The following is a 20,786-nucleotide window of genomic DNA, read 5'->3' on the forward strand; positions in this document are numbered from 1 at the left end:
ACCTTTACGTGAATGTCAGAAGCTTCGGGGCAAGATTAGCTGCGGGGTTCAGGGGGATTCCAGTAAGTCAATTTTGGCATTTGATTTCCATAAAGTGAGAGGAGTGATTCTCGGAGCACTCCACGGGAAAATGCCCTTGAGCCCACAGCGGCGGCGGCGGCGGGAACACAAAGCTGTGATTTTGTATACATGGAATAATATCATGGCTAAAAATGTCCATGTATAGATTTAAAACAGAGACGGAATGAGAGCAGCACTGAACCAACCCTACACGCATGATAAAAAGTCTACACACTCCCAACCATCCAGGTGTCCAGCGTGTGTGTGTGTGTGTGTGTAGAACAAAAAGCCCCTCACGGTGACTTTATCCCACTTTGTCCTCGAGTGCAGCGAGGAGAGAATTCCCGACAATACAAAGTGTTGGCGTCGAGCGACTCCCAAGGGTCTGATTAGCTTGGCGGACCCTGGCCCTGTCACTGGGATGCTCTCTGAGCCTTGAGACCATATAGCTGAAGGCCCATAGCAGGCACACACACACACATTGTGGATCCATTACCACACACACACACACAGAGCTTTGCTCCGACCTTGAATCCAAGTGAGCAACGGTCATTCACGTTGTAAAAAGGCGCAGCTAGCGTGAGCACATACATATATTTATTTTAATTATGATGTCCCGTAATGGCAGAGAGAACTTGAAAGCATTGAAATGTTTGACGATTCTTGGATTTGATTAAAAGGTTGTTTTTTTTAAATCAACGTGATCATCGTCCTCTTTTGGCTAATCGGCAATGATTTTCCAAGACTGCAAAAATATATAAAAGAGAAAGCTCAATGAATTGAGAAGGAATAAATGCCAGGAAATCGGTCACATGCTAAGTAGACTATGACGTACGATTTATTTTAGATTCTGAAAAGGTTCTATTGTGCCACTAAATTACAATATTGTATCAAAAGGCTACATTTGACTATGACATGAAGTTTTTCCTTCAGCACGACGTGAGCATGCTCCGTTGGCTGAGGAAGGATTTATTATTTACCAAACGGCGACAAAGGAAACGTGCCTACGAGCAAGACCTCCCACACGACACCTCAAACCCGGCTCCTCTTCTATTATCTCGCCCAAGGCCGTGGAAGCGGCGCAGAAGCGAGGACGCTCCGCCTAAACGCTTCTATTCACATCTTTGTGTGTTTAGAAGGACGCGAGGTGGCCGCCGATGAACCCCGCGTGGGCCAGATGCCTCGCCTTTAAGAATAAACACAAATGTCAGAGATGTTTTATCGGCTTGTAATATTTGCTGCCTTTGGAAAATGACCCTGCTGAGAGCGGCTTGTATTTGTTCTTTAAAGCCCCTGTTTGTTCGCCGTTTACACATTGTTTGGACTGAGCTGTCTTAATCGATACATGAATCAATCCGAAGTTGGATAGAGACCGGATCTTAATTAAAGCTATTTTGGGTCGTTTGAATAAAATACTTAAGTCATGCAAAAATTTAACATGGCTTAAAAAAAAAAGTGATTTTGTCTGCAAAAAAAATTTCCCTGAGCCATAAAAAAAAAAAGTTGAATTTTGCCATTAAAAGGCTCCCAAGCTACTCCGAGCCATTATTTCTAATGTGTCAGTCATGTGCTGTCACCGAGCTGTCACATGACAGACGGTTGCTGCTGGATGATGTCATCAGCAGGACAAACGACATCATCTTCAAGGTGAGGTGAGCGAGCGGGCCGACGTGGCTTTGGCGGGACAATAAAACACCGACGTTGCGACAAAAGCTCGTTCCGTCGTTCTCGCTCCGGCGGTCCGCTCAATAGCCTCGAGGCCGTCGCAGCCCCGGGACGCCTGCCTCCCCGAATATTTGATGCACGTTTATGGCTACAGCTAGAAATATTATCCCGGCTTGACCTAGCCTGACTCCCTCTATGCTTGATATGCGAATGAGGTTATGCAAGGTCAAACCGCAAATTTCCTAACAACTGTTGATCGCTATGTCGGTACCGAGAACTTTACAATGTAAGATAAAAAATAATGTCACGTAAAAGTGATGCCACTATCATTGATGACTTGTATCGGTAATACCTAAAAGGATTCCAATTATGGATACATAATTATTAACCACACTGAGTGAGTTACAGACAGCCATTGCTGATATTTTTAACATTATATTCAGACAAATTAGTCATTAGAGTCGAAGCTGCTTAATATGGTTAAAATTATACCAATACAGATATCGATACCGGTATCGATACCGTGCTTCACAAACATGTCGATTTCTTGGACCTGGAAAATTAATACATTTAATCGAGTTAAATATAAATTGCTATCACTGCATCAGCGCATCAATATTTTAGAATCAAACGCTACTTTGCCGTTGAATATTAACAGTATTGTTTTGTGAGTTATTATACACCTCAACTAATTTGCATAATGCATTTTTTTTTAAACAAGGACTTGAGAAGCCCATGTGTTTTGAATTTAACCTATCCACCTTATTAATCATTGGACCAATCAGAGAGCAGATGCTCATTAATTAGCACAGCAGAAAACAACATCACGTGACTCTCCCTCGCTCACTTTCTCTCCTTCTCCGCCTCGTGTCACAGTGGAAGAGTCTTCCTCCTCTCTTCTTCTTCATCCTCTTCTCCTCTCCGCACTGCGTTACAACCGCTCGGCTCGGACAATTACGCCTAGCCAGCTCGGGAATTTCAATTCCATTATTTTATCTATGTATTTATTTTGGGGTGGTTCTCTTGTTGTTGCTTTTTTTTCTTTCTTTTTCTTTTCTTTTAGTCCCTCTCTCTCTCTCTTTTAGCCCGCAAATGCACGGGCGCAAGTGCGCATCACGCGGAGAGCCGCCGCGAGCGCAGCCGTGATGGGACGCCGGAGCTCCGGGGGACGCGCGACTTTGGCCGCACGGCTGCTGCCGCCGCTTCTGCTGCTTCTTCTGGCGGCTACCGCTCTCGCTCGAGGTAAGACCGATCGGAACACTGTGCGTGCGTGCGTGGAAGTTGCACGTGGAACTTAGACGACTCGGACAGTTTTTTGTCAATTACGCTTCCGTGGCATGTCAATCAAAGCGTCAGAAGGTCGCGGGTTCCAGTCCTGTAAATTGCAAACTGGTGGTGGTGATGCGGGTGGTCACCTTGTGGACACCCAGCTGTCATCAAGCGCTTCGTTGTGCAGGTCAAAAAAAGTGTGACGGGTCATCTCATTAGGTGCAAAGTGAATTCGATGAGGTTAGAGCGATGGACGAGTGGTTTGTGAGTTTGAGGGTTCAAATGTTCGCTCTGTGCAATTGACATGTTTTTCTGTGATTGGCTGGGCAACAGCAGTGACTTTTTGATTGATGCTTTCAAAGAGATGTTTACTGATATGTTTGTATTTTTAGCCCTGCCCCTGAACGATTAGAACGAGCTCTTGATAAGATGCATTTTAATGAGACTGTTTTAAAAATACACTCTGTTGTTCTTCACCGCATACTCGTCTTCATAAGCGCAAATCAAGAGTCTTTGATTGGTCACCAAGGAGATATGATTTTGGAAAACGAAACGGTGCACTCATGGATAGCAATATATTGAAAAACATTGGTGCCAAGTAAAATATAGACTGGTGTTATTGATATTGATACAAGAAAAGCACAATATCAAGGAAAATCGACGCTGATATTGAGGTGACTGATATCGATATTGTGATAGAGAGTAAAATAGTATCCCTGATACCAGTATGATTCAGACATTGATACCAATATTTTAAAGAAAAACACAATGCTATGAAAAATATCGTACCGTCGATGCAGATATCAACAAGTAATATTGGGACGAGTCTCACCAATGATGATATCAATAACAGTACATTGAAGCATGAAGCTAAGTCAAATAAAGGGCCAGTATTGCTGATACTGACAACGATATCAATGCAAACCCAATAGTAAGTACAATACAGATGCTGATATCACTGATAGTGGTGGAAATAGAATAGAAAACCGCTCACCAAGTTCAGCAGGGTATCGATGACTAGGCTGGTATCGCTGATACCAATATTGATACCAATATTACAAACAGTAGGATGACATTTTGTGGATGGAAGTTGAGTATGAAGGAGTTTATTTTCAATTTTCACAATTCTACTCAATAACAGCATGTTAAGGTCATTGAAGAATGTGGTTGGGTGTTTGTCGAAATTTGCCCTGCGATTGACTGGCGACCAGTCCTGGGTGGTCCCTGAAAATTAGCATTTTAACATTTATACTCATTTTTCTCAGTTATAAAACAGTATTTTTTTCTGTCGGTGATTCATATCTTTATTATTGTAAATATTAAGAGAGAAAAGTTATTTTATGCCTTATATATTTTATTTACTCAATTGGTCGATTAGTTGTTTTCACAATTTTCTTATGCCTAAGATCGGAAGTAGCTGCAAAAAAAAATAAAAAAATCCATCGCAGTTGAGCCCTTGTATGGACATTTCTGAGGATGTAAGATTTACGATTGAGTCCCGGCAGATTGTGCAAAGGCTGGCGATGGAGGGTGGGAGTGGACGCGGCAGAAATAAAAGGCCAACGCGGCTGTGTTTTATGTTTGCCGCTAAATGACTTTTCTCGGCCCACGACTTTGATTGAAGCCACGTCGGAGCGGAGACGCGCGCCGCTCGGCCACGGCCGCTTGCTGCCGCTCGCCTGCTTGGCGGGAGATTGCGACGTGCTCACTTTCGCTTCTGCATTATTGAAGGGGAACACATTTCTTGCCAGGCGGGAGATGCTGAAGGGGGGGGGGGGGGGGGAAAGAAAAAAGAAAAAAGCACTACTCGGTTATGCTGATAAAGCGGGATGACGAGTCCAATATGCATTGTGGTTTTATTTGGAAACAAGTCAATATCCATTGTTGTATTATTTTAAAGCAGATCAATACAAAAGCCGTTTGCCCTCCCTGGAGGGGGGGTGGCATCGATCAGAAAGAATGCTTTTATTGTGAAAGTGACGTCATGTGACTGGCCGACTTTCCTTTGTTGCTTGTGGGTGATGGATCGCGATACGGTGATGCTTTACCGGGGCCATCGACGTCTATTGTAAGCAGGTCTATTAATATACTCGCGTAATTAATCTCCTTTTTTGGCGTGTCATTTATTATCAAAACTGAGCAATCCTTTTTCTTTCCTCAACTTGATATGATATCATAATCAACATAGAATTCATTTTACAAGCGCAAAGACATTTTTTAATGATAACCGGGAAGTCAGTGAACATTTTTTTTGCACTGGTGGCATTTACATGATTTCCTTTGAGGAATGTTGCGGTGATGTTTTTTCGAGACGAGATTTTCTGACTAATAAGCGAGCTGCTGTAATGGTACAAAACTTTGAGCGTCCAAACATACAATTGTTCGCAGTAACTTGGACACACGGGAATAAGCCCAGGTAATGAGCCATGTGAGTCGCTATTATCAGCTCACATGCGGCGCGCTTCACATGTGCGACGCCTCCACTGTAATAAACGCCGCCGCGGTGAAATGATGGGTCGCCATAGCAGTACTTTCGCTTTTCAGGCCACGTTCGCAGTATAGGAAGAAAAGTAGGGAGGGGGGGGCTCAAAGCTAACGGGCCGTCCACAAAACCATTCCAAAACGAGCTCAAGGACGCCGCCTCAATGTCGTGATTCAACGACCATATACGGTGGTGACAAATGTCCTGACGGAAGAGCGCAACGAGGCGGCGTTCCCGGGGAAAAGTAGCAGGCCGGGCCGGAGACGGATGGGGCGAATTCTTAAAGCGTCTCCCGTGTTTTCGTCTGGTCGCAGATGAATGAACTTCTGCGTGAATCATACCCAAGCGTATATTTAATAAGTTCGTGCTCCACCAAGGCCGGTTGATTCAGGAAAGTCAAAAGTATTGGGACAAAACTCTGAAACACTATCAACCTGTTGACGTTGCAGTTTTTCAATGAATTGATTTCGGCAGTTTTATTTACGTGCCACATTTTACAATTCTTTACACATCCTTTTTTATTTTCTTCCTCTACTCGTGTTGATATCGTGCACTGATTTTTGACACGCTTGAATAAATAAGTGTTTAAGCGGACTTGTAAAAGTCGACGCTATACACTCGAAGCAGGCGAAGGCCGTCGTCAAGGCAACAGCGGCAAACATTCACCGTCGTGTTTTATTCATCAAGTTGAGCGCCAAGCTTTAAGACGTCAGCACTCCAAGCTGAACAACTCTTGAAGGTCTGCAGAACTCTTCTCTGTCGATTTGGAGAGGCGGCGGCGATATCCGCAGAGCCCGGACGCTCGCCATCTGACAGGACGCCCAAATTGAAATGTCAGCGTGCGACAAACACGCTGCGAATTAAAATGGACAGCGTTATTATGATGCGGCGTTATGCTAATCCTCGTTTGTATGCGGCGCTCAAGTCCGACGGCGGCTCGGATTAAGAAAAAAAAAAAGTCTTATTAACAGAAGCGCTCGCCGCGGGACGACGCTATCAGAAGCCATTAAAGCGCCTGCTATTGATTATGAGCGCCGCGTCGCTTCCCATTTGAGTCCCGGAGTCTTGATCAAAGCTTCATTGCAATTGGAGGCCGTTTGGACCAAATGAATACTTGTTGACTCCACACTTCCAACTGAATAATTTTTCCTCTTCTCGTGGATTATTCAACAGAAATGAGAAACTTTATGGAAGCTGGAGTCTGATCTAAAACTCAAACCTTTGAAATTTGAAACCCTAACTTGAAAACCTGCTTTGAAACCCTAACGCTGCCTTAAAACCCCATTTTGAAACCTCAACTTGAATCCGTTAAAAGTAGACATCCGGCGCCAGCGTGCACGTCACGTTTAATGTCATGTGACTGCTTTGAATGGAATCAATAAGATAAGCTTTCCTGCGCTAAGTACTTGAGACACCTGCAGCGCTGGCGGCCGGTGAAAATGATCCACACCGCTGGGACAAAAGTATCGGGACGCATGCAGGGAGTAGAAAGCAGGCCATGTTTTGAACAGATTTTAAAAATTGATTGTTACAGACATGATGTCATACAGAAATGATAGTCAATGTGTGACATCCATGCTGGAGGCTCTTCATTGTCATTTGTTGAATTTCTATCGTTTATTTGCACCACCTGGCAATCCTGTTGTTGTGTCGAGTGTGCAAAAGCGAAGACTTGTCAAAGGCTGGCTGAGGTGCGAGCGTCTGGCGCCTCGCAGCAGCCCCGGCTCATCTCTCATCCATCCCCTCCGGCTTTTCAGCTCTTTCCCGGCCAACTGGATCCTTCCGCGCCGCCCCGCTTTACCCCTCCCCTTCCTCGCCCCCCCCCCCCCCCCTCCCTCCTTGAGGCCTGCACGTTACAAGCAAAGTCATTAGACATTCCTTTTCATCATTGGTCACGCCTCCTTTGCAACTTTCGTCGCTTTTGTTGCTTTTACAGTCTGAAGAAGTGGTTCACTTTCAAACTATTTCACAGTCTGCCACATTTGTGTTTAAACTTGTCTTTCGTTGACCTCAATTTTGTCTCTGGATAAGAAAAGTTGGTTTCCCACCCACGGTCGCGCTCGCTCAGCACACTCTAAAATCAGTATAATAAAATTGGGTCGAAAAGGGGCCGATGACAACTTTTTGCGATATTCATTGAACCCAAATAATTGGGTCCAATGAAGAACCCACAAAACAGCTATTATTGGTAGTGATTCGTACAAAACGACACTTAGCAACATGCTAACTTTAACTAAACAGCTAAATCAACTTTTTGGATTAAATTTGAAAAAAATTGGGCCAATCAATTTCTGACCCAATTTAGGGTTTTTTATATAATCCAACAAGTTAACCCTCTTTGACCCAATGAGGGTTATGTTTGACCCTTCTCTTTTTTTTTTTTTTTTTTATTAAAATGAAGTTAGCATGTTGCTAACACCTTGCCTTTCGCCAACAACAATTTGACTGTTATTTAAAGAGCGCCACCACAGTGTAAAGTAGCGCTCCATACAGAGATGAAAGCAGCAGAGGGATCACACAGTCTTTCTTATTTTCGACCATCAAAAATGTGTTTAAATATTTTAGAAAGATGGATGATCAAACATAGGAGCCTGAATGTGAAATGTGAAATTTCAGGTTTGATCCTCTGTGGTGTGCTAATGAAGCCCCCCGCGTTTGCCACCGGGCGCCACAGGAGGGGGTAGGACTGGGATTGGTTGAAGGTCCGCTTCATCAAAGCCAGCTACCTTATACCTTTTCACACAGCAAAAGGACGTCGGTGGTGGTGTGCAGGCGGGGGGGGGGGCGTTTCGGTCAGAGATACGCGGCATCCCGCTATGCCGACCCCTTATTCGAGAAGCGTCGGCTAAAGGATTTAAAAGGAAGACCGCTGCGGTACGCAAGGACGGCGGGGTGAAATGAAGTGGGGTGGTGTGTCACAGAACGAGGGGGATCCGGATCAAAGCTGTCAGGCGTTTGAGGAGGGGAGGTTGGTTGGACGATGGGTGACTTTAAACCCTAATTTGGAAACTTCACTTGAACACACTGTTACTAGGTCAAAAAGAATCCAATGATGGGTCGGTCAATTTAATGCAACTTTTAGTCTAACAAACAATCCAAAAAAATGACCAAAGTAGCATTTTTTTTTTATATTGATGTATTTATTGTTCTTTATTCTCTTAATAGTCAAACTTTTATCGTACAGTGATATTAGCGCCCGCGCACATAAAAGGCGTCTTGGCTTCAGATGTTGCGGAGGTGGTGAGTTCGAGTTGGCTGGAAAATGTCAGCCTCGAGGGAAACCTTCCCGCTCTTATCTGCGTCGTTCATCTGACCCTCGCCTTCGCTGGTTTCTTTCCGGAGGCGTTTCACCTACGGGCCCTTGACGCCTCTCAGCTAGCTTGTTTCCTTCTAGCGGTGCTTTATTTTGAAAAGTGCCAGGTCAAAGGTCACAGCCTGCCTCTCTTGGCAGCCTTTCGCTCATTTGCCAGGCAGAAAAAGTACTCGTTTACTTCAACTGCTGCTTTCAAGTTACTCAGTGCGACTTATTACATAATTGTGACTTTGTTTCCTGGCAAAATTAGTACTTTATTCTCATAATATTTCTGTATTTCCTCTGAAAAATGCAGCTTTTAATTTTACGAGCTTTTTCTTCACAAGTGCAGACCCAGACTCGCGATCGAGTGTCTTTTAAAGTTCATCACGACAAACACGAGTCTTTATTTCCGCCTTGTGCATCGTTAGCATGTGCAATACACAACGCTGATTAATTATTTACAACTGGAAAAAAAATGGGCCTCTTTCCGTAACCTTGTTGACATCATGCACTTGCGCGTAACTGAGATGTTAAAAACAACTTCAGGTGGTGTTTTTTTTATTCTTTTAAGATTTAGCTAGCTGGAGGAAAAAAAACCCCGCAAGTGTGCCACTTAGAGAAGGGAAGTGTTGCGGCTTTAATGGAGCTGGAAGCGCTTGTGAAGTTGAAGAGCGATGTCGCCATCAAAATGTTGAAATGAGGCGACGATGGCGAAGGACTAAAAAAAAAAAAAAAAGTGTGAGAGGAAGGAATTAGCTTTTAGGTGTTTGAGGTTTTCCCCCCGCAAAGTTTTGCCGGTAATTGGAGTGTCAGCGCGGCAGGGGAACAAACACATGAAACGCATCGCAGACATCCAACACGTAATTACATTTCGCTATCAAAGCGCTGAATGCGCTTTGAGCCCCAAACGACCGTCGTCCCGGCAAACCGAGCGTGTGTGTTTGCATATTTTTTTGTTGTTGACCGCTCGTTGGCCCAATACTCGGCGGGATAAAAGCGATGTTTCCAATTGCAGTGGCTTTCATTTGTTTGATGCATTGTCATGGCAACACAGTTGGACAGGTGTTGATGCATATGCTAAAAAACAATGTTTGCCCCCGCCCGTCGGCCAGCCTCATGGCTTCTTGGAGAGTCGCCTCTCTCGTCTTAAAAAAGACCTTTTTATTCTTCTATTACTTGTAGTGATTTTTTTTTTTCTTCTGGGGAGGGTGTAAAAGAAAATAATTGCATGGATTTTTATAACAAAAAGCATCTGACTTTAGTGTCTTAATTCCTGTCATTTTGTCTAATGAAATTATATTTTCTCACAATATTTTCTGTCCTCTAACTTACACAAACAGTAGGTATTATGATATTAAAATGATGTTTTTTAAATAAAAAATATGACCACGTTCTTCAACTGACTTATAGCCCAAAATCCGGACCTATTATTTTAAAACACGAAACTTTTTCTGCTGACATTCTTCATTCTTGTATTATGCAAATTTTTGTTTCTCAAAGCGAACATATCCCTTTTAATCTTATGTTACTTTTTTCTGATATTAGTTGTGCCTGAAAGAAACGTATAACAAATTTATTCTTGATGCAACTTAATTCTTAAACCTTGTCATCTTTATCTATCTAAAAATAAATTGCGACGTTTTTCTCTCTGAAAAAAAAAGACTTTCTCTATGTAATATTACACAATTTTCTTAAAAGAAATATTCTTTTCAGCAAAAGAAAATTACAGCAGTTTTCTTCTGCCATAATGACTTTTATTTTGCAGAAAAATGGCCCTTTATTCCACCTTTTCTTTGAATAAATCTGACTTTTCATTTGGCGAGCCACCCATCCGTGTCTAGTTGTTGGAGACTTTTAGTTGCCTGAGTGTTTTCATTCATCAGGCAGCGGGAAAGCATCAGCGCGCCGACCGGCCGCCTCCTCCGGGGAGCGTTTAGCGCTTGAATAAAAGCAGCCATCACCGTGTTTTTATGCGTGACCGAGGAGACATAAGATAGTAAATGCACATTCAAATGATGATCATTACTTTCTTGAGAGTCTGGCAACGGTGCTTCTGTTCATTAAGGAAACTCAAAGCCAATTATTAGTTGCTTTCTGACCAAAGGTGGCTCGAATATGAGGCAATAATCCACCGTGGCTTGCCCACCATCTCAATTAAGTCACCAAATGAGTTGTCATACTGACAAAAACACGAAATGGTTTCTTGACAAATTTTGACATGATTCAAAAATGTATTTCCCGTCATCGACGAGGCTCTCCTGCAAGTCTTTTGACACTCATCCACTCGGGGTTTGTTCGGCGTGATAAGAGGAGGCGCTTGAAACGTTCCAAACGCTTGACCGCCAAGGTGTCACCACTTCATGTGATAATTGGCGTACTTCTATATTTGACCACAAGGCCCACGTCGCCGCCGAGGGTAATGAAGTGTTCTATTTTCTCGCTCTCATCAGTGAGCGAAAGTGGGCCACTCCCCGCTACCAACCTCGTCATTTCGTTCGGTCACAGCCACCATTGATTGACGCTATATTAAATCAGAAACAATGACCATGCCATATTCTCCTAGATTACGTTTCTCCATATTGTGATACTATTTTTGGACATTAAAAATCAAAGTGAACTAAATAATTAAATGGAAAGATGGTTTGGTTTTACAGTAAACAAATCCTATTTTTTCCAAGCTAACAAACTTACCATCTCACGATATACATTAATAATTATCCCCAAGGATGCACATTTAAAAAAAAAAAAAACGATCGCAATTTTTTTTTCTGGAGGTATAAAATGCAGGATTAAAGTAGTTGATGCTACAGAAACAAACTATGCTGAAATATTTTTAATTGTTTTATTATTCTTTAGAATTGAGTTTCAAGCTAAATAAGTTTGCCGCCGTCTAGTGGTCTATAGTGGAATTACACTCAATTACTGTTTGACTATCCCCAAAAAATCAGCAAAATAGCGGGACCGCAAATTTAGAACAGGCAATGGAGGTTGGTTTACTGTAATCAAAATAATAATGGGCAGATTAATCAATTGTTAAAATAATTCTTTGCTGTAGCCCAAGTTGGTAAACACAAACATGGTGTTGCATGCCAATCTTCTTGTATCCTTACAATAAGATCCATCCATTTATCCGTCCAACCGTGCATCCATACATCTATCGAATAGATTTCCAGACAAAACAAGTGCTCTCAAACGAAAAAAGCAGACATAAAAATACATCTTGTACGTTCAATCCCCCGCAGACTACATGAGGTCTGACTCCGCGAGGAATCGCAGAAGACCAAGAAAATCTCTTTGTTGCTTTTGTCGTCCGCGGACGCTTCCCTCGAGGGCTCCCGCTAGGACGCCAGTACGTTCAATAATTAAAAAAAAAAAAAGCAAAGAAGAAGAAGTCTTCTTCATGTTTTATGAATGGCGTACTCGTTTCGTCTTCCATCCTCTGTTGTTAATGCGCAAGTGCAGCGACCAGTACCAAGCAGCGTGGAAAACCGACACTAGCTCTCATCTGTTGCCAATTACGAAATATTCTTCGGAAGAATAAATCTATTTTATCATATGCATTAATGGAAAGCAAACTTCAGCATGAAAGTTCAAGTGCAACTCGACATACTTTCTACCGCCTTGGTCACACTCAAAATGATTATTTCGTATTTTCTTCCCCCTCATGTCCCACATCCCGATTAGACATTTTGCCGGCTGTCCTCTTGTCGCCGAGTGGCATTTAACGAGAAATAAACGTTCGCTCTCATCACGCAGTTGGATGCGCTACAGCGGGGATTTTAAAATTGTGGCCCGGGGGCCATTTGCGGCCCATAGGATGATCTTTTACGGCCGTCTACTTGACATGAGTTTAATTTTAGTGCGGCCCCAATTTTTTTCATTGCCCTGGGCCTGGATGTGTGTGAGCCTGTGTGTGTGTTTTTAATCACTTATAGGCTACCATAGCTCAGGCTCATGACAGCTTTCGGCAAAACGTAATTCTGAAGTGATACCAAGTGGAAGGAAAATATATCCTGTCACCCAGTCCCAGTCATGTCTTCCTCAAAAACTGCCTTGGAGAGAAATGTTGGCGAAGAGAACAGCCAATTTCAAGAAAAAATAGGAAAGGGAATGTTTTGTTGCTAGGCGTAGGGGCACCCCGACATGTCTCGAAAGATGCGGCGCTCCAGAAATCAAACGTCATTACTCAACTAGACATGCTGAGTAGAATGCAAAGTACAAGGGAAGTAAGAGAGAGACGATCGGGTCGCCAATATTCTGAACTGCTATAAATCAAGATTGAGAAGATTAGATTAGTTGTATTTTTTGGGAATATCTCAATCTATTTTTTACTGCGCCCCAAAAACATCCAAACTCTATTCATAGCGTCCCCCCAAGTTGAATTTGGTTCTCAAATATTTCGATTAAATCTGATTGGTTAAAACAAAAGTGTCATTGCGATTAGTGTGTATATTGTCGTTGTGGGTATCCGATAAAATAAAAAACTTTCTTTAATGCAAAGTAGTCGCAATGTATATGAATGTTTTTATTATGAAATGCGTATTTTGCCCGAGCGCTTTGACTTTCCACCCACTCGTGTTTGTCCTTTTTCCGGAAAAGTTCCAGATGGTAAAAGAGGGAAAAAAACAATCCCACCTGCACGAGAGACCTCACAGTTCATCACGCCTCCTCTTTCTCTCGTTGCTCCAGGGTTAGCGTTGTTTATGTTTTGCTTTGTTTTGTCAAACTTTACTTTACCTGAAAATCGCACGACCGAGATGCGAGTTGTATTTTTCCAGGAAATCGTTATTTTTTTTTCTTTTTCTACTTCAAAATAGGTTATCGCTCTGCACGCTACATTTCGAAAAAAGCCGAAGAAGAAAAGTGATGATGTTGCAAACCCGATTAAATGTTCTCGTTGCATTCAACACCTCATTCTTCCCCCCGTCACGCCCGATGCACCGTTTTAGCCCGAGAATATTGTTGACGTTGTTTGAGCTGCGCTGTGCAGCCGTCTCGAAAATAGCAGACGTGATTAATAAATACCATTGACTGATGATTCTTTGCAAGGTCACAAAAGAACAGTCGATACGCAGCCTTGATAAACACCTGGAATGCTCTGGAGCACACAGAAGAAAAAAACGATTTCATTTAATTGCTCTGTGGTTAACTTCTCCAGTACTGTATGACAGAAATATTTTTATATATATATTATATTTATGACTTTTTTTTCCCCCTTTTAAGCTTTAATTCTTTATCAAGCTGTAGTATTTTTTTCTTTCAATTTTAGTTAATTTTTCAATTAAAACATAATTTAATTCGTATGACTTTATCAAGCTTTAGTATTTTTTTTCTTTTTCTTTTTTGGTGTGAATTGCTCTATTCCATCAGCGAATGCATTACATTTGTAGCACGCTCTTCCCAGTGCTGCTGTGGAATCACTGAGGCGTTGCCTGCTTCAAACAAGATTTTTTTTTTTTTTTTTTTTCCGTCTTGCTGTTACATGTGTCGCAGTGTTGTAGAGCAACACAATTGAATACAAGTCCATTCAATTTACTTTTACAGTGCGGCCAGCGTACATCGCCAACCAAAGCAAGTGTAATTGCCTTTATGTGCAATCACAGTGCAGTCGCCGCATGAAATAACCTCTACGCTCGCCCCCGGTGCTTCATCGCTTAACAACAGTCCGGCTTCCACCCTTTCGAGATATTTGACTTTAATCTCGTGAGATTCTTATCAAGAAAAAAAAAATATTTTAAGATTTTGCTCTCTTTGATGATACACTCCATCATGATGAAGTCACAGTAGGAAATCTAGTCATTCTTTAATTCTACTGAAATGTTTTTTTCTGAGATAATTGAGTATGAATGTTTTCAATTAATTTCCAGTTTGACTGGTGTGTATTGTGTGTAAACAATTACAGTGTATGTAATAACCTCTACTGTCGGGAGTTTTGTATGCTTCATTGCTAAATGGCAGGCCGGTTGCCGCCCTTGGAGGTGCGAGCCTTTTGCGGTGCTCTATGTATAAACAGCTATTGATCCCGCGGGTGTGTGTGTGTTGGGGAGGCGGACTGGCACGAGTCAGCAACTTTATCAACAGCTGAAAAGAAATGAAATTACATTTTTTGATGGATATTCCTGTCAGGCGCAAACAAATGCCATCGGCAGGTGAACCGAGGGGGAAGGGGGAGGGGGGGGGGAAAAAAAAGCTTTCCATTAAACACGTTCTTGTTATTCATTGGTGGGAAAAGCTGCGGCGAAAGGTTACTCCCGTGTCTGTTTCACCTTTTAATGTTAGTCTTGTTAGCACCACTGATCACAAGCTAATCCCCCGGAGCGCAAAAGCTAATGAGATCCCAGCGAGTCTTTCATTAGGAACATCTTTGAGGCCAATTGTCCAGCACTAATAATCATATGCTAATAACCACGGCGTGCGGCTGAGCCTCCATCACTGATTAAAGTTAAAACGGCCAAAAGATGTAAGTGAAGGAATCAGGAGGATTGTGCTTTATGCTTTGGAAGGAAAACACAGAGGAGGAAAAGTAACGCTAGTTCAGAATGGTTGTTCGAGTTACTGCAGTGATTCTTTCGGCCAGCAGGGTTTGCCGTTGACAATTTAGTTGACGACGAGGAATTTTTCGGAACTACAGACGTGAAAAATAACCCAATAATGAGTCAAAAAGGGACTGAAATTCCTAGGACGGGTTTATTTTTGAATAATTTCTGGAAACCGAAGAAATGAGCCTAACACGGCCACACAAAATGGCTTCTTTTCGACATCTGTTTTTATTTCGCAAAGAAACAGTGATTTTTAAGATATCCTAATTAAAAAGTTGAACGTATAACAATGAACGTGAGTGTTGATGAGAGATCAATTACGCGTCCGCTGCGGGGATAGCTAATGCGTTCGCTAACAAACAAGCCATTCATCATGTTGCGTCGTCTTTGTGGGCGCAGGCTGGCAGGAGTGCATTAGTGCCGCCGCAGGGACGGCATGATGGACAACCTCGAGGAATATGAAAGGATGCCATCCCGTATCTATCGGCGCACGCCAGAGAGAGAAAATCTCTGTGTGTGTGCACTGTGCAGTGTTGTTGTGGGCTGCAAAGTGTTTTTTTTTTTTAAAGCTGCTGCTACTACTAACAATTTGTGCCAATGGAAAAAAAAAAAAAATGCTGCAATGTCAAGTGACCATTTGTGATGAATGGATCCATTTGGACTAGAAGAAACAGTGGACGCAAAGACTTTGCAAAGCTGCACTAAAATCAGCCGAAACAAAAAGATCAAGTCAAATTAAATATTTGAGAAACACTGGAAAGGTCATGGACACTTTTTGCACCGCAGACAGCAGCACGGGCACATTTAGACCCGTTACATCAATCTACATTTCGATCTTTCTGTAGGCGTGAAAATCTGGATTATAGAGGATTTAACAATGAATAATTTTTAGCACAAATTAGGTAGATTTTACTGTTCAAAACTGCACATTGCAAAACTATAGTACCACCATCTGGTGGCCAACAGTGGAATTACAACTCAAATGACTTAAGATAGGAGATCTAAAATAGGAGTTATAGCTGTACAAAAAAACGTGCAAGTGAATCCAAAATAAAGCGGCATTTACTGTAATTCAAAACTTTGATAATGGACGATTTTACCTGACTCAGATGAGCACGCCTGAAATTTAGTGTCCTTGTCCGCGTTAGTGACAACATGAAGGAGATGGCTGCAGGATGTGTGCTAGAAAACAGCAAGCGTTGTGATTTGGGCATGTCGCTGACTTTATCGTCTTTGACTTTGAAGGCTGCTGTTTGCTTATCTGAGATTTGTCGGACATAGTCTAATTTGCATAAATGTCTTATCACAGAAGAGCGTCTCACTCACATATCTTGAAAAGTGCCCCGTGCCGACGATACGTCCTCGCTTAATCCCACCGTGATGATTACGCTTCGAGTCAAAACACCAGAGATGCGGCCTGCACTTGAAGAACACGCTAAAACGTTCACTCTCACTCGCTTGGATTCAAGTTGAATCACAAGAAAACATTCAAATATGAAAGAGAACACGAGTGACAAATCTGTCAAGTTTGAAAGCGAAGAGGGGGGAGTCCCCAGCGCAAAAAAAGTCCAAGATACACAATGTAAGAGATTAAAAAAATAGTGCGCCAGATTGAATATAGGAAATAAAGTGCTTTATTCTCATCTCAGGGCAGCAATGTGCCAACTGTACCGTTACGTCACGTCAGACTCCGCATGAAAGCAACCACGGACAATGTCCCACTTTGCCGGTCTCTGCGTGAAAGGCCCATTTAGTTAAATCCAGGACATCATTAAAACATATTTACGCATGCCTGATGACTAAATGCATCCATAAAGTCAAGTAAAAAGACATCCTAATTAAGTCCAGCCGAGAAGCAGCGCATTAGCGAGCCGCGTTAAAGGCCCTACCTTTAATTGTCTCCATAAAAATGCACTCTGCTTGACGCCTTTCCAAATGCAAATAAACACTGCAGTTTATTTTAGAGCTTCATGTGCGCCGTCTTGCGTTTGGAGCACAAAAGGCGTGTTGGCAGCGCATCCTAAACGAGTGGATGCGCATCCCGAGGAGGCCAGCTCATTATAATGTGATAATTGGCTCCGTAGCATCCGACTGCAGCGGGCGCCAACCTTGTTAGCTTCGATTGGGCCTCCATTACACCACTGCACGTGTGTGTGTGTGCGCGCATCTTTCTGTTCCACTTGCTAACCAACCAGGCTGACAGCGCATTACAATATCTATTTAATTCATTGGCACGCTGTAATGTGTTCAATTACACACTCAAGCGTGTTCTCAATGACAGCTTGTCAATTCGCAATGGGAAACAAAAAAAATCAGCGGATGAAGGAATGTGACCATCCCATCAACACGCTGCTGATCAGGGTTGGCAGCTTCCGAAAAAAAATAACACTCTGGACATATGACATCGTATTCTCTGTACATCTAATTAGACATATTGACATAGTATTGGATGCTTCAAACCCTTTTAACAAGACATTAACATTAATGTACCAGATATCTATCATATTCAATGTAGCATGTTTACAATGTAGCATATTAATTTTATTTGGTGTAAAGTACCTTATTTACATTTAATTACATCTACCCCAAACATATGACGCGTGATAGCATGAGTGACAGGATGTCCCGGCAATGTTTCCAACAGCGGTTTGTTGCGTGACCAACTTTTGCGTGTGGCTATTTTTAGCAGCAAGGTAAGCTGCTAGCTTTGTTTAGCTTAATAATGGACGACAAGAGAAAGGGGATCAAAATAACCGCATGTCCAGTGACTCGGTAGCGATACGAATTGGGGTGGGAAGGCCTGGAGACTCTTGACGTCTTCTATCTGGGTAGCTGACAGCAAGCCGGCTTGATAAGAGTGAACAGCATCCTGACGGAGGATTACAGTAGAAGTCCGACAGGCGGGCTAGGAGCTTCGCGACTGTTGAAGCTAACGTTGGAAGCTCTTATTGATTTTCCTTCCATGAAGAGCAAAAAACAAATAGCGGCTTGAAGTCATATACCAGGAAAGTGCCAGAATTAACAAGGAAAAAAATCATGGAGCTTAAAAAACAACAACATTCAAGTAGGACCCACAGCCAATATTAGAGCGAGACTGAACAAACGGGTGTGAACAATGAAATCATTTCTACTGGGGGGGTGTCTACTATTGCTATAGCAAGGCTTTATTGTAAAAGCAAGCGGCTCAACTTGGATCTCATCATATTGCCAACACCAAGTCCACCTCAAATCCATTAAAAGCCAATTATACGTAGCGGATGGCTAGTGGCAAGCAAGCGGCTAGTGGCAGCGCCTGGGCAGCGGTGCACTCTCCTGTCAACTGCTGCGCTTAATCCACAGAAAGCAACTAATAGGAAATTTGAAAATAGAATCCACACCGCCGAAGCTCGGCGAGGATTTGCCGGGATTAAGAAGATGTCCTGACAACACGCCGGGCGAGGGAGCGACATCCGTTAGCCTGCGACGCCGCGGCCCTCTTAGCCGGTCCGACGTGTCCTCTTCATGTCAACGTCTCGCTGGTCATGTTTAACGTAACTGCGCTTTTAAAAATGGGAAGCTATCTTTGCGAGTTGACACGCTAAAGGGTCTTCGGGATTTGCGAGTCCTGACAGGACCGCAGATTAAGGACAGCGGAGCGAAAGAAGAGGACTTGCGGTCGCTAACTGACAGGAGGGAGAAAGAAAAAATAACTCTTTGGGAAGGAAGCGAGAAAGTGACATCATCGAAAAGGCTTTTTATCTGTGGGGATAGTGACTGAGCACTTGGCGTCAAAGCGCTACTTTTCTATTAAACACAGCTTTGGCACTTCAAGACAGCACATAGTGGGCGGGGCTAATTTTGTTTTTCAATTGGTAGAGTGGACCAAGGCTCAAATAATAAATCCTCCCTCTGAACGGGCTGGTGAGAAATTGAGTTGGTCGGCGCTCAAAAGTTATTTATGTTGTTTGTGCTCTTTCCCATTGCCGTCTATCTAAGAGCATTATTTTATTGCCGTATAAAAACTGCTTTTGCATCTCATCAACATCCTTTCAGACTTTATTGCTTTCATCTCTGCAACAAAAGCTTGTTTTTTTTTTTTCTCCCACTGCCCTCTCCTCCTCTCCATCTTCTCTTTTTCACTCCAACCTTTACTGTAATCACTTCTCCAGCCCACTCCTCTGGTTTCTTCCTCATCACCATCATCTTCGTCTCGCTCCGGAGGCCGTTTGAGTACGCGAGTGGGCGTGCGCGAGGAGCACTCTGGCTGGCATTCTGACACTTGATTGCCTTGCCGGGCCGTCCCCTCCCGCCCCAAATAGGGACCGCCGTATGGCTTACATCCAATTAGGCTGTCAATCTATCAGCGCATCCCTGACCACGCGCTGTATGTGTGTGCGTGTGTGGGCGAGGTATCGTCTATGAGCTTGACAGATCTATCTGACAAGACCACGCTGACCTTTCGTTGCTTCAGGCTCATGCGGGCCCCGCTTGTATGTGCTGGAAGAACACAGTGAGGCGGAATAAAGCATTAGCATGTCTTTAAAGGCACTATTATTCATAAAAAGAAATGTTTTGAAAATTCATCCCCCCTGAAGACCGTTCCTCTTCGTGACATCAAATTTGGTATTCATGTCTGTGACGAGACAAAAAAAAAAGTCTCAAGACGCCTTACCCCAAAAGATAAAGCTAAGTCATTCGTTTAGCTTTGAAGCGGCCATTTTAAAATGTGGTTTTGCGAGTAGACGCTCGGAACGATCTTCCATGTTTGATTGAAGTGGTTTTTTTCAACTCGTTTCCAGGAGTCCTTCAAAAACGAATTTCTCTTCGAGATCTTGCTACCAAATTTGAAGCATGTGATTTACAAACACACAAAATACTGATAACAAGTGCACAAGTTCGGAGCAAGACTAACATAGCAGCGCTTTGCTCGTGCGCCATTTATATAAAGTCGCCTGGAAATCTAGATGAAACTTTTTGCACTATCCAGCTTACTAACTGCGACATCATACAGCTCTAGTTATGTTCGTCAAATGCATATATGTTGGCTTAGGTCCAAAAACCGTGGGGGGGGCGATTCAGAGCACAAGCAAAACTCTCCCTACCCATACACCACTTCCTTCGACATATGCAGGCTGCAAAGACAAAATGCTCCTACGTCGGATCCTAGAGGGCCCTCCTCCTTATTAGGTCGGTATTGTGTGTCTGAATATAAAATGTGACAAGTAAATGGGAAAACATGGATCACGCGATGGGGAAAATCAATAAGAGTAGCTTTGCGCTGGCAGATGATCGCTCTGCATTTCTTATGGCTTTAATAGAAGCCAGAAGCCGGCGTGTATACGAGTCAACATTATGGGATCGGGTGGGACCATATGTCGTGCCTGGTAGTCATCCTTCATATGTGCACAGGGATTTTGTTAGCGCTAGCCTGAGCGCTAATGGTACGATTGTGCTAAATGTATGTACGGAGGAGCTTCAGGAGCGCCAATAGTAGTAT

The 20,786-nt window shown here is 43.0% G+C and overlaps 1 protein-coding gene across 2 annotated transcripts in view; it reads left to right on the top strand.

Moving 5' to 3' along the window:
• Positions 1–2,589: 2,589 nt before the first annotated feature.
• The window catches only part of LOC119131297 (netrin receptor UNC5D-like), a 49,509-nt gene continuing 31,312 nt past the window's right edge, over positions 2,590–20,786 (top strand). For both annotated transcript variants that reach the window (XM_037265612.1, XM_037265615.1), the window contains exon 1: positions 2,590–2,967. In XM_037265612.1, coding sequence (XP_037121507.1) covers positions 2,871–2,967 — 97 coding nt within the window. In that variant the 5' untranslated portion in view covers positions 2,590–2,870. The remainder of the gene's footprint in view (positions 2,968–20,786) is intronic.

Source organism: Syngnathus acus, chromosome 12, assembly GCF_901709675.1.
Source record: "Syngnathus acus chromosome 12, fSynAcu1.2, whole genome shotgun sequence".
NCBI lineage: Eukaryota > Metazoa > Chordata > Actinopteri > Syngnathiformes > Syngnathidae > Syngnathus > Syngnathus acus.